Here is a 14,208-nt window from a genome sequence, read left to right on the forward strand (position 1 = left end):
TAGCAGAAACCCTGTTGCTCAATAACCTAGTTTGATAATGCTGCCGTGCAAATCCTTAGTTATTCAGAACCAAGACCAAATAAACAGCCTTCTACAAAATGCACAATTTTCAGCACCAGCATTAGCAATCTTACAAAATGTGAGCAGCTTTTTATGTAAAACACACATTCACATGAACCTTAGTGTGCATTGGTACCTGCAGGGGGCGCTGTGGTAGCATAATAACAGAGGTTCAGCTGCAGATAGAATTTTTAAAATGCCTTATGCTCTGGACGGTAGAAACATTGAGGGAGACATTGTACAGTCAGCTGATTTTGTTTACCAGGATTCTTGTTGACATAACAGGAAAATAAGAATTACTCATGTAATTAAAAATCAATTATAATGGCAGAACAGGCCACGTTTTGGGTGGTGTGTTTTGATATTTTTCTACAAGGCCTATAAAAAACTTGTTTATTATTATTATGTAAATGTTGGATTCATTTCTTGGTTAGTTTCCACATTGTATTGGATCAAAAATTTGACTATATTTCAGTTTAAGACAGTAAGGAAAAAAAAAGTGACAAAAAAAGTGAGATAACATTCTAACATCCCTTCCCTCAATTAGATTGTGAGAAAAAGAAACACTTAATGTAAAACATTAATAAAGGATGCAGTCTCATATTTTTCTAAATAAATTGATTTAAACTAACTGTTATTTCTTTTTCATATCATAAAAGAGTTCCAATACAACAATTTATTTGTTAGTGTAACACATAACCTCTTCAAACTTTTTACTGTGAAACCTTTAAAAAAACTTTTCTCGGAGCTTGTTCGAAAACAACCTTATAGGAAAGGCTCATTAAGTTTGTTTTTATTGACTTGTCCTTCTGTGGATTAATACTTAAAATGAATTTGTTCAGCGTTACGCAAGTCTAGAGGATCTTGTTTATGTAGGAGTGTCACATGGGAAACAGCCAGAACCAAGGAAACCAAAAAATTATGTACGCTTTGAGAACAGGAGCAGACAAAAAGTCATTTAGAGCGCGTATGCTATATCACATGGGCATGACCAATATGGCATATCTAATTGACACTGGTTAAATAACGCTGATTGTGAAACGGCCACTTCATAAGTCATCTCAGTCTGCTTCAACCAGGGCCACTTTTAAAAGAAGGAGAGGAGAGTAGACGCTTAGAAAAATGGCTCCAGGGGTTTCCAGTTGTCATTATCGTGAGGCTCCTCCGTCTATCTCCTTTTCTGGATCTGGATTCCTGGCCACCTACCAGTTAGGGGTAGTCCAGTGCTTCCTAAATTATACACCCTGGATCCTCAGCACTGCGCCTTGTGTCCTGGGAGCCTCGGCGGGCTCTTTGGTGGCAGCTGCTGTAGTCTGTGAAATGAGCCCGGGTAAGAAACTTAATCCTACTTTTTCTGAATCTACTTCAGCTTCTTGGAATTAATCAAAGTTTTTTATTTTGTAGTAACTATTCGGGACGAGGTGTTGAACTTTGCCAAACAGATGAAGGATTTCACACTTGGACCATTTAATCCCTCGATCAATGTTTCAAAATGGTTAGAGTCTGTTTTAAACAAACATCTCACTTCTGATGCACACCAACTGGCCAACGGGCGTCTTGCTGTGGCTATGACCCGCCTGACTGACAGCAAACTCACCATCATCTCAGAGTTTCACTCCAAAGAAGATGTGGTGCAGGTGAGTTCATATTCTAATTATTTGAAAGCAACCCAGGAAAACATTTGTTAATCATGCTTTTGATAATGAACACTTTTATTCCCATGTTCTCCTCAGGCTTTGCTTTGCAGCTGCTTTGTGCCTGGTTACTGTGGTCTGCTGCCTCCATCTTTCAAAGGAGAAGTGGGTATTTTTGACAGCCTTTTTGCACTTAATGTTGAAGTGTATAGTCCGGCCTATATCATTGATTATTTAATCTCATCTCACAGCACTATGTGGATGGGGGTTTCAGGAGCATGCAGCCAACATTGCCTGTCCCCTTCACTTCCACCTTGACGGTGTCGCCCTTCTCTGGAGAGTCAGACATCTGTCCCTCCGACTCACCGTCCATGTGGGACATGGTCGTGAGTGGAAGCACCTTGAAGGGCAACATGGCGAACAGTTTCAGGATTATTAATGCTCTGTATCCTATGGCTTTAGAGGTGAGAACAGTTATTCACTTGACTTTAGTCTGTCTATATTTGCTTTAAGAAAAAAATCTTTGACCTGTATCGATTTTGAAAATGTGGTTCAAGAAGTGTTCTCGTCTTTAACAGCAACCAGAACTCAATCGGACACATTTCCTATGATATTCATTGCTTTGTAAATATACGTACATCATGATCTTGAAGGTTTTGCATTGCATGGAATCTTGCTATTTATAATCACTATTAGATGAATCTGTCAAGATAAAATTCCCAAATAATTATCCCCCTAAAATGATGATGATAGAGTCTAGATTAAATCACCTCTCTACTTTACACCTGTTGATGCAAACATTAACATTGTGAAAATCCCTTTCATCTATAACTTTGTTCCTCTTTTGTAACACAGTGTGCTTTAATCTCTCTCCAGACTCTGAGTGAAGCATTCCACAGTGGCTACAAAGATGCTTTCAACTTTCTTCTGAACAACAGTGGGTCAATTGTGTCTTAAGGAAATATATGACCTAGAGGAATCAGAAATGTTGGTTAAAGTCAACTCAACCTGACCTACTTTTTTTTCAATCTTTCTTCCTCCTCGTGTGCAGATCTTGCCCAGAATTCCATTTTAGATAAAGTTTCCCAGAATGAGCCAATTTACTACAACCAAAATAAGGAGCGTATGCACCCGGAGGCCAACACTGAACAGGAAATGAAGGAGGGAGAAGAAACCGACACACTGCCATCTTTTACAGATAATGAACACGTGAATGGCGTCTGCGCTGAGCTTGAATCACCCCAAAATCAACCAACCAAAGAACCCAACCTACATTTTGACGTCATGAAGAATGGTAAGGCTGAGACTCACACAGACTACAAGAAAATTAAATTAAGTTTTACTCGAAGATTTTGCATTCACTTTTAAGCAATGATTACAACGTAAATAAATATTTCTACACTGATATTATTCTATACTAATATTTCAGTTGTCCTGACCAATGTGGTGACCTATCTGAGCATGTTTGGACTTCCTGCTAGAATCTTATCCAACCTCCTCCTACCTCTTACAGTTTCCTTTTATGCCGTACTCCAGAGCAGAAAAAGGTAATAAACACACCAAGTACATAACAGCTTAATCCAAACCACACACTATATAACCCTTCATTAATTGTTACGTAACGGTTAAAGTTATTATTTGGCTACATCCTTAATCAAAAACAGCAGTATCAATTTTTTTAAGTGAGACTTGTTTTTACACAGTTAAAGGGAGTTTTGTTTCTCTTTCTCAGGATGAAGATGTTTTTCAGACAGGCACCTGAGTCGTCGTTCTGGTTCTGGCATGCTGTGAGACACTTTTCGTTCTTCTTTTATGAAATAGTCGTCTGTAGCCTCAAGAAGAACGTACACGATCGGTAAGACTGCATCCTTAATTCAGTTATTGTTAAGCAGTACAAGCACGGCACTATTTGTAAATTGAATGTCCTTGCAGTTAACTTGGGCATTTGGATTTTACATCACTCTTTACACTTACTCACATGCAGCTCAGAAGTAAAAAAAAATCATCAAACTAGGTGATTTTTCTAAAAATGAAAGGTCATCTTTGTCGTTGGGTTCTCATTGTGTTCGGAAATTTGTTCCTACTTCTTCAGCTAAATAAAAACCATTGAACTAACTGTAACATGCTCATTATTCAGGACAGTAAGGGTACAAAAGATATGATGATCTTATTAAAATGTATTCCTCATTTAACTACTAATACTGACAGATTTAACTACCAAAATTAAACATTGTTAAAGACAGCAAAATAATACAAAGACATTGATGCAAGTATTAGTTTTTATTTATTTATTTATTTTATATATTTGTAAAGGGACCATGTACAATATTTAACATAAATGTCATTATTTGATGCATTTTACCAGAGTTAGCTTAAAGCGAATTTACATCTGCAGTCCCTTGGCAGGTCACAATTACAACATCACATTCCTAAAACGCCCGCCCGCCCGCCCGCTCGCCCGCACGCGCACGCACACACGCACACGCACACACACACACATACACACACACACACACACACACACACACACACACACACACACACACACACACACACACACACACACACACACACACACACACACCCACACACACCTGTTTATCAAGTTAGAAGTATTAAATCAGTCTTGTTACCGAAAAAACCTATCTGAATACTCCGTTCTAAATTGTGGAAGGTGCTTCTAAACATACTTAGACCCGTTCTGGGTATCAGTTGTTGCTCATTTTTCTTCCCTTGTGAAATCTTACCTAATGTCTGACCTGACTGATTGGATTCAACTCCTTCTACCTACATGTGTTTTTCAGGGTCATGCCCACTGTCCTGCTGTTGCAATGGCTGAAGATTCATGCCAGTTCTGAGGCTTCACCAGGACAGAAGCATGCCTCACCTGGCCAAAGGTTACCCTCTTCTGCCCATTCAGAAATCACTGCATCACTGGATTATAAAAATACGTCATTACAGTAAATGTATAGAGAGCCTCTGAATTTGTTAGCCCATTAAGTCGACATGGAACCAGTGTATTCTTTGTGCAGCTGGTCACATAGCAATCCAATGAACAGTATTAAAGGGTGAGGCTTTTTAAGAAATGTATTTGGTTAACTTGTAAGTTTTTGTACATATAACTGTATACCTGTATCAGAGCAGTGTAAGGCTGAGTTACATGAGTAATGATTTCCCTGCACTTAAAACAGTTGTTGATTTGTTGTAAAATGAATACTGTGTGAGAGACAATCTATGTGATGGGTGTCAGATTGTAAGTTGATGTTAGGGGACAGTGTGGAAAAAAGTGATCTGGAATCTGTCATAGGTTTGTACCCAGGTACACATGAGATTGTGGGAAGTTAGCTCAAAGAGAAAATAAATGCACATATCTGCAAAAGTGATAATAGAAGCTCTGGCAAAGACAAACTTCACCTTTGCATAAGGTATCATTACAGATAACAGCCTGTAGTCAGAGCTAGCAGCCGGTGTTAGTTTTATTGGAGATAAGTAGCAACGTCAAGCAAATCACACCAAGCATGTGATAAAGATTCCAGGTAAATAACAAGGGTTTGTGTGAAGGCTGAATTAAGTGATCAAATCATGGGCTTTAAAAAGCGGTTTTCACTTCCTGCTGGAAGCAAGAACGTGTAAATATTTAGTGAACCCTGGGAGATCCACGTGTTCTGAAAATGGCTTAGCCTCATTTGACTAGAACAAGGTTGTTCAGCAACAACCAACTGAGGACATTTCACAACTCCCATTGTTTATTTTTGGAATTTATCCTTGATCAACAGTGTAAGTGGAACATATCTGCCAAAAACACTTCAAATCAATTACATAGTTTAGCTGAAGGGAGATGGTCTGTTACTAATTTAATTTCCACAGGAGCAGTGACAACTAGTCCTGTGATGTGCTGTGTGAACACTGCACTCTTTCACTCCTCGACCCTTACACAGAGTAGGATTCACTACTACTGTTAATTGATTTGGCGTTAAGCCACACTGGCCTCTTACTTTTTCTCATTTCCTTGTTGAAAGGGACTGCAGGATCATCTTACAAATAATATAAAAGACACTGATGTAAGGTGTTAGTGTGTCTTATGACAGTTTTGATGGCGTACAGCAGAAACCTTTAACTTTCCAGAGCTCAGTTGTGTCATATTTGAACAAAAATGAAAGTACTTTACTGTAAATGTGTCTAACTGTAAACTGCAAATGAATAAATTGTGCTTCTTTTACTTGCTCTATACAATGCCTCTTAATTGCTGTTCACTAAGTGTTGTTGATGAAGATGGGATGGCTGTGGTTCAGAGGTAGAGCTGGTCGGAGGGTTGGTGGTTCCATTCACAGCTCCAGCAGTCACATGCAGAATTGTCCTTTGGCAAGACCCTGGTGAAATAGTCAGCAGTATGTGATTGAGTATGAATAAAATTGGATTTAATACCGATGGTTACTACTACAGCATCCTCTGCCATCAGCGTAGGAATGAGTTGTGAATGTGACAAGTAGTGAAAGAGGGATTTGAGAGGTAAGAAAGACTAGAAAGTTAATAAAAACAGAAAAGAAAAATAAATTGGCCAAGCAGACAATGGTATCTGTAAATGTAACCCTCCTGTTATATTACTATTTATTTAAATGCTTATTAATTGAGTTAATAATGAGATTAAAAGAATGTTAATTGGGATTTTTTGGGTTTTGACACTTTTAGATGATTTAATATGCCCCGGGTCAAGTTGACCCAGAAACATTATTGCTGTTCCTGAGAAACGAAGATAACAGGAGGGTTAAGACACATTTTATTAATTTTTTTAATGATATTTTTTAACTTTTCAAAATTCAGTGGCTTGCCATATATCCACAAAACTAATTTGAAATTTGTTTTACATTCTACTGTTATTTTATGCTTATTTTGAAACACTGGGTAAAGGGATGGGTTTTATTTTGTAAGTTAAGGTGAAGAAGACATTTAAAACACCCTTTTTGCTACAAGATTAAGTTTCTCCACCAACCATTATTTCACACAGCTCCTAATGTGGCTCTTGTTTTTTATTTTCTCTTCTCCCACTGTTTAACCTCTTGAGGTGAGAGGCCAAATGTGAGAGGCACAGTGTAGCGGTATGGCCAACACACTATACACAAACAGATTCCATTAACCAACAACCTGAGTCCTGACTTTCAAAAATGGAAACCTGGCCATATTTATTTAGACTTTAGAGTAAAAAAACATGGCAGATGATGGGATGGTTGTAAAGCTAAATGTTGCTAAGTGCTAAAACTGCTCTCAGAATGAAACCACTATGAACATGTTCACACATCTGAAAAACCATTTCACAAACTCACCACAAGAGGGAGCATTACCTTTCAGGATTGGAGAACAGTACGGCTGACTTGACTAGGAACATGTGCTGCGGTGTCAAAGGGTCTATCACGTCTTTCAACTAAACTCAAGCATTGGGAAAATAAGTCAAACTAAAGTTTAAAAAAGCAACTTTCAATTCCTTATGAAGACATTTTTATACCTTCATACAAACTGAACTAAAATATGGTGAGTTGCTTGTACTTTTTTCCCCCATGCCTGGCCCAAATTTGCATGCTATCTTCATTTAATGAAAAATACTCTCAAATCAATTATCAATGTGAAATTATGAAAGATTTAAGATGAGATCTTGAGATTGTATTGAAATGTTGAGTTACAAGACCGAGAATACCACATTGATTGCAAACCTTTTACTAGCTAAAAGAAACTGACTGTGGTGCACCTTTTTGGAGTCTTTAGTTGAATCAGTTGAACACATTCAACAAAATTAGGTCTTAATTTTTGGGGTGAGGTGGAGGTGGGGGTTTTTTCTGTCTTTATTAGCAGGGGCGTGTCCAGAACTTTTTGACCGGGGTGGCCCAACTGAGGCTCTCATATAGGCAGGGGGGTGGCCAGTGCATTTACAAATAAATAACATTTACCCTTTCTGTCTTCACAACCTACTTTCATTATAAACAGTTGTTATATTCCTTTTGACTTAAAAAAAAAAAAAAAAACATGACAAAGTGGCATAAATCTCCTAAGCTTAATTCTTCAAAGACTTAGAAAATATGTTTTTTCAAAGTCACATTTGAGGGCACTAATAAAGAAATCTACTGTCAGCCTTTTAACTCATCCCAAATTATAGATTTTAACAGAAACCCCACCTCTGACAAGACAAACAGCCAATCATAGTTTAGGATTTTGGGCTGGCCCCTGGGATGGCCAATTGGATTTCAAGGGGTACCAGTGCCACCCTTGGCCACCCCTCTGGACTTGCCACTGTTTATTAGAGATGCAACAAAGGTCTCCAGCACATCATGAACTCAGGACACTTACAGTCATGGTGAGTGTCTCAACTGTTAAAGTGAACATACAGTACACACACACTTGTCCAGCTAATCCACATTCCACACTCCTTAAATGGTAACGTGTATTGTCACAGAATCAGAAAAACCCATTTGATCTCTATGCTTCATGTCTCTTTCATACAGATGGCCTGTTACCTGCGGACAGATCCTCTTATATAACCAGCGTGGATGGATCATACGGATAACACACACATCTGCTGCTGTCCTACACCAGCCACTGATCTAGCCAGTCAGCCTGCAACCAGCTGGCTTTGTAATGACAGAGAAGGAGACACAGTGCAGTGTCTGCTCAACAGGAACATGTGGGGGTTCAAACCATTGAGGATTTGCAGAAAAAAAGCAGATTCTCTTAATTAAATATATATAAAAAAAGCAAGTTTAATCCCCTCTCCTCACTTCCTGTACCATCAAAGGCCATAAAAATTGGATTCGAGAAAATGAATGATGTGGCTAAAATTAGTGCCCAGACTGCTCTCTGTCTCCTCTGTGATGATATCTTTAAAAGTACATGACCTTTTTCATGAATCTGCTTGGCAACAGGCTGAACAGGGTGCGTTTGCTGTAGGTGATGTGAAGGCAAGTCTGCTCATGAGCAGACTGACATTTGTTTGTCACTTTTTTAACATGAAGGTGACAATGGTTTGTATGATCAAGAGCTAAAAGAGAAAGATAGTGAGATTGGCTGGTTTCTTACGTTTGAGAAGACAGGATGAAATTTGAGTGATGATGAGGATGGATTGTGACCTTTACCTCTTGATGTGCAGAGACTGCCACAGCAGTCTTTGTGTATTTGTGTCTTTAATACATCCAAAGCTGATTTAAAGTGGGGTTGCACCAAGTACTGAGCAAAAGTATGTGTTTTATCCAAAGGAGATGCTACTCAGCTCAGCCCCTTTACTTAGATTTACACTGCAAAAAGCGAGCCTTCAAAATCAAGAAAAAATATACAAAAAATGGGGATATACTTAAACTAAGCAAAATTATCTGACAACAGAGCAAGAAAATTTGGCTTTTCTTTCATGCTTGAAATAAGAAATTATTACTTGGAAAAAGCAGTTTTATACTTGTGAGTGTTGATGAAACAGCTTTGTAACAGTTGATATTCTAGTTTCAAGCATGTATTACTCAATATAGTTAATAAAATCTCAGCAACAAGCTGTAATATCTTGCTGAGATAATTTAGGACCAAAACATTCAAAACAAGTGAAACATTCTAACATTAAAAACTGCTCAGTGAGAAAAACTCATATCAGGCAAAAAATAAGAAAATTTCACTCATATCTGAGATATTCAATCTTACTTAGATTTCAGTTTTTGCAGTGTAGGAGAAGATGGAGCTTTTTTATGGTGCGTTTTTGTGCAAATGATGGCATTGTAGCTTAACTTTGTGTTAAATTATGGACTTATTGAAAGGATGAGTATACATAAGCCCATACTGCCAAGTTCAAATAGATGAGAAACAGTCCAGAGTGTAGCAAGCCTAGATAAATAGTGCAGTTTTAGGTTCGGTTTCAGATTAACACTTGACAAGAATATCCAAAATTTGTTTTATAATTCAATCTCTTTGACCTCTTAGTGAATAAATCCAGAGTTCAATCAATTATCTCAAAATAACAGTGCTGTTTTTTATCAGTAACACAACTGTCTCTGTAGTTGAAACGGATCAACCTAGAGGGTATTCCACTGATTCAATTAGCCTTCCAGTTATTTTCCTGGGATTGAAATATCTCATAACATTTTGATGGATTGGTGTAAAAATTGGAACTGATATTTTAAGAACCTGGATGATAACTGAATCTTCACAACTTAAGTAACCCCCTTATTTTTTCTTTTATGCCATTAGCAGGGCAACATTTCTGTTTGTTTATCTCAAGATGCCTGAAAATCCATTTCCATTTCAAGCCTCAGCTGTGCAGTGAGTGTGTTGCTTTTTTATAAATGTTAGGTAACATACCAAATTACTGCGATGAACATGACAAACATTGTATCAGCTGCAATTTGGCATGTTAGCAAGTGAGCATTTAACTGAAAGTGCTGCTAAACCCTTTGCACAGCTGATGCTGCTATGTGCACAGAGCAGCAGTCTTTAGTCATTATAACAATATGACCATGCCAATAAAAAGTGAGATGGTACATTTCACATTGCAGAGAAAAAACACAGTTCTTATTATCTTCCTGAGTTTGTTTGTCTGTCTTTAACAAATGTAATCTGTGGAATCTACAAGAGATCACTTAGATTAATTCTGTCCACTCAATCAGCCGACCTAAACAGATGTCACCAGGTTTCACCAGGGAGCACAACTGACTTGAATGTTTAATGAATGAGTGTGCTTTATGTGTGTGTGTGTGTGTGTGTGTGTGTGTGTGTGTGTGTGTGTGTGTGTGTGTGTGTGTGTGTGTGTGTGAGTGTGCGTGTATATGTGTGTGTGTGTGTGTGTGTGTGTGTGTGTGTGTGTGTGGCCTCCCTGGATCTCCCAGACTGTCAGCGGGACCATGTGATTTAGCTGTGCGATAAACAGCAACAGATTGACAGTTTTCTGCTTCTAATCCCTCCCTTGCCATCCTCCAAATTTAGAGCCCAGTGGATTAGATAAAGGGATACTGTCTTGATGATAAGGCCCAGCGTGAAAACATCTACTAAAACAGATTGGTAGTTTCTATTTCTCTAATTTTATTTTTCATGTCTTTATCTCTTGCAACTCTCTACATTACAACTCATTTCATTTTAACATAATTCAATGCAATCCATCATAGTATGTGGATCAGTCATATAACTGTAAAACTAATTGTTGTAAAATGTAAAGTAACAGACAGCAAAGGCCACCATTTACCATGCTATCTTTGTTTCCTTCACTCTTTACTGGAAATGTTTATTTTGCACTTTCTGCTATGTGTCAACAGTTTGGCTGCAAGTTGAGAAGTTAAACATAATCCATCTCAAACCCTCTCTGTGCAACTTCATTTCCAGAACTCCACACATTACCACTCTTATGTATCCCATGACTGGTTTTAATGAAAAACGTATTGTATTAAGTTGTTCGAAAAAGCATATGGTTGAATCACCAGTGATGTGTTAATCTATCATGGCGGGCTGATCATTTAAATTAATGTTAAAACTTGTTTTAATGTTCATTTGAAACCACTGAATATAAATCCAATAGTTTTACATGACAGGTTTTTGTTTATTTTATTTTAAATTTAGATTTGTTTTTTTAATGAAGTGATTTTGATAAATTAACACGACTCCTCTTCTGTCACATGCTACTCAGACTTTTATGCTGCATTTAGCTGGTTTGGAAGGCATATATTACCTAAAATAGACTTTTAAAAGGGTCAATTTGACCTGCAACATAACAGTAGGGTTAATACATTTGGCCTTAATTTCATTTATCAGCTGTACTGAAAAGAAACACAAAATCAACATTAAATGACAAGACATTCAACTTCATAACAGTTTTGCTTTTTCATGCTAGCTCCTTCAGTGAATAAAATTGTCACAATTCAGACATTTATACACGACATGTCTCATTCATCACATTTGCATTCATTCTTCTCTTTAAAAAAGAATCCAAATAGCAGAGGTTTGAAATTTGAATAAAATCAGGCATTTTAAAAAGTAGGTCACTAAATTCTGCAATTTTGGTCTTTCCTTAACTGTAAGTGTGCACACTATGAGTGAAATATTATCACCACACAGTTACATGCAGCGTGTCATGCAGTTAAGGAAGGCCTGCTGGGAACAGAAACAAACTGTGTGACATTTCTTTGGTGTCACCCAAACCCTCTCCATCCATTACTGTCATCTTTCTGTTTTCCTACTTGCTCCAAGTATCTCTGACTCCACTGTGGAACTTTCCATCAAAGCAGCTCGTTAATGATGGAGCAACCTCATGCATATTTAAGCCAGCAGTCGTAGTAGCCGTTGATAAATCTGAACCTGAGGCTGGGGATGCCGGGGGCCCTGGCTGACGCAGCCACGGTCAAACAGTGTCACCACTTCAAGTGAGTCATGAGGTTAGTCATACTGCCTGTGTCAATTACATCTGACCTATCAAGTTACCTGTCTCTATGATACCCAAACTTCCTTTCTTGTTCCCAAACTTTCGATTAAAAGTGCACAGGCAGTGGGTATACTCACTCGGACTCCACCATGTTTGTTTTGCACATATGCTTGGTTTGCGGTTCATGTTAACATAACAAGGGCCTCTGTATGGAGATCTGGCATTCAGTCTTCCGAATGTGTTAGATACAAGATCATTCAATACAAGATTTTATGCAGAGCCTATGTTACACCGGTAAGACTCTCGAAGATGTCTGACAATGCCTCTGCTTTATGTTGGTTTAACTGTGGCCATCGTGGCTCATTACTACATTTGCTATGGGAGTGTCCTGCTGTTAAGTCTTTGTGGTCAGAAGTGCATGCCGTCATGACAGGAATTTTGCATACTGTTCTTCCCTTCTCCCCTTCTGTTTGCATTTTAGGCTATAAGCCCAAGACGAAAACTAGCCCTGCTGTCACATGCCTGTGGGCCTCGGGTGCCTTTCGGTTAAAAGGTTGATTCCTCTTAACTGGAAGAAGCGAAAGCCAGCATGCTTCATGAAGGACTCTTGGCTGGAGGATTACCTTGACCTGCTAAATATGGAGAGAGGTGCTGGTCTCTTAAAAGACTTTGACCGAGGTCTGAGTGGGCTCTGGGACATTGTCAGGAGAGGTCTGGGTTAGGAGTTTTGTACTGTATTTATCTGTGTTCATGGTCATGTCCATTGTCGTCTATCTGCAGCTGTTATATCGGCTATTCAGCCTCCTAGTTGTTTCGTTGTGTACCGTAACTCACCCATCATGAATTGGTTATAAATTATCATGTACCGCCCCTGCCCCCTCAGCTGTCATGTCCAGTGTTGTGGTGTCTCCTATTATATTGTATCTTGTATTTCCTATGTCTGTTATTGTTTTGTCTTTTGTCTCTGTGTACTTGCATTTTTGAAAAAAAAAAAATAAAAAAAAAATAATAATAATAATAATTTTTAAAAAAACGTAACAAGAGTCTAAGGTAAGAGGAATTAATTAAAAGTTAAAAAGTATCAAACCATTAGGTTGGTCACATTTCCAGATAATTGTAATACATAACCTTAAAGCTGACATTTAATAACCCAAGCATCTCAATTTCATCCAAAATTGAATTATTACACTCAAAAATCACTTCAAAATCTTTAGTGCAATGCATACAGTTTGTGAATTCGACCTTGAGACGCTTTTTGAAAACATAGAATTTGTAGTTCAAAGAAAACATTTCCCGACTCCACCAGTGACACTGACCTATTTCCACACTTACCTGAAACCTATCTAAGGAGTTTAGTGTCTATAAAAGACACCAGGTAGCGTGTGAACTCTGCTCTCTTCTCCTCTTAAGTGTTATTTATCCCTCCTTTCTCTCTTTTCATCAGCAGCTCTGTTTTCACTCTTCGACCTTGGATGTCCCTCTCTTCCTCTACAGTAATCAGGGTCACAGCCTACATTTGAGGTTCTTGTTATTGGGTTATTGTGGAGGAAATGCAGTTTCAAAAAGCAGTCAGAAAAAACAATTGGGAGCAAGAGCTGTCAATTAAACTTTAGTTACTCTCTTCTGCAGTTAACTGAGTCCTAGCGTTGGAATCACTGTGTTTTTATTATTGTTCCCAGCACTGCATAATAATAACACAACAGTTGCATTGACACAAAAATGAAATTCAGCTCTAAAGTTGACTGAGAATCTTAATCTGAATTGCTAATCAGACATTTCTTGCAGATCAAATTTTTTTGTTTTATTGTACATCATCAAACACCAAGTAAATCAAGCCTGCTATGATTCTGTCCTATGACTGAGCTGTATCAGATAAACCATCATTTCTGATATGTCAAGGATATCTATACTAATTTATGTGTCACTTATCAAGCCAAAACTTGAGTGAATCTGATCCTAATTTGATGGCCTGGCTTTTAAAACATGAAAGGTTTCTTATAAAATAACTTCAAATCTGCTCACTGGAATGCATCAATGCAAATTAATTTTCTGATTTTTTCCCATCAGTTGAATTTGGATTCTCACATAAAAGACAACAGCTATGGCCTCCTGCAGGCCAGGAGGATGGTTGCTCTATCTTGGAGA

At 38.0% G+C, this 14,208-nt stretch overlaps 1 protein-coding gene across 1 annotated transcript; it reads left to right on the plus strand.

Annotated features, from left to right (window-relative positions):
- The first annotated feature begins 888 nt into the window (after positions 1-888).
- On the plus strand, positions 889-5,908 carry LOC117821737 (patatin-like phospholipase domain-containing protein 2). The gene is made up of 9 exons (XM_034696216.1): positions 889-1,390; positions 1,465-1,697; positions 1,794-1,859; positions 1,946-2,158; positions 2,571-2,631; positions 2,746-2,988; positions 3,208-3,241; positions 3,427-3,549; positions 4,499-5,908. Exons 1-9 carry the CDS (start codon positions 1,183-1,185, stop codon positions 4,656-4,658), a joined length of 1,341 nt encoding a protein of 446 aa, XP_034552107.1. The 5' UTR covers positions 889-1,182; the 3' UTR covers positions 4,659-5,908.
- Positions 5,909-14,208: the final 8,300 nt, after the last annotated feature.

The sequence above is a fragment of the Notolabrus celidotus genome, chromosome 11 (genome assembly GCF_009762535.1).
Source record: "Notolabrus celidotus isolate fNotCel1 chromosome 11, fNotCel1.pri, whole genome shotgun sequence".
Classification (NCBI taxonomy): Eukaryota; Metazoa; Chordata; class Actinopteri; order Labriformes; family Labridae; genus Notolabrus; species Notolabrus celidotus.

What these genes read in the sequence shown, in the direction of transcription:
- LOC117821737 (XM_034696216.1), top strand. Translation starts at nt 1,183, where the DNA reads ATGGCTCCAGGGGTTTCCAGTTGTCATTATCGTGAGGCTCCTCCGTCT. An exon ending in CTCCATCTTTCAAAGGAGAA is followed by an intron (nt 1,860 to 1,945) that starts GTGGGTATTTTT and finishes CTCATCTCACAG; the next exon opens with CACTATGTGGATGGGGGTTT. An exon ending in CAACTTTCTTCTGAACAACA is followed by an intron (nt 2,632 to 2,745) that starts GTGGGTCAATTG and finishes CCTCGTGTGCAG; the next exon opens with ATCTTGCCCAGAATTCCATT.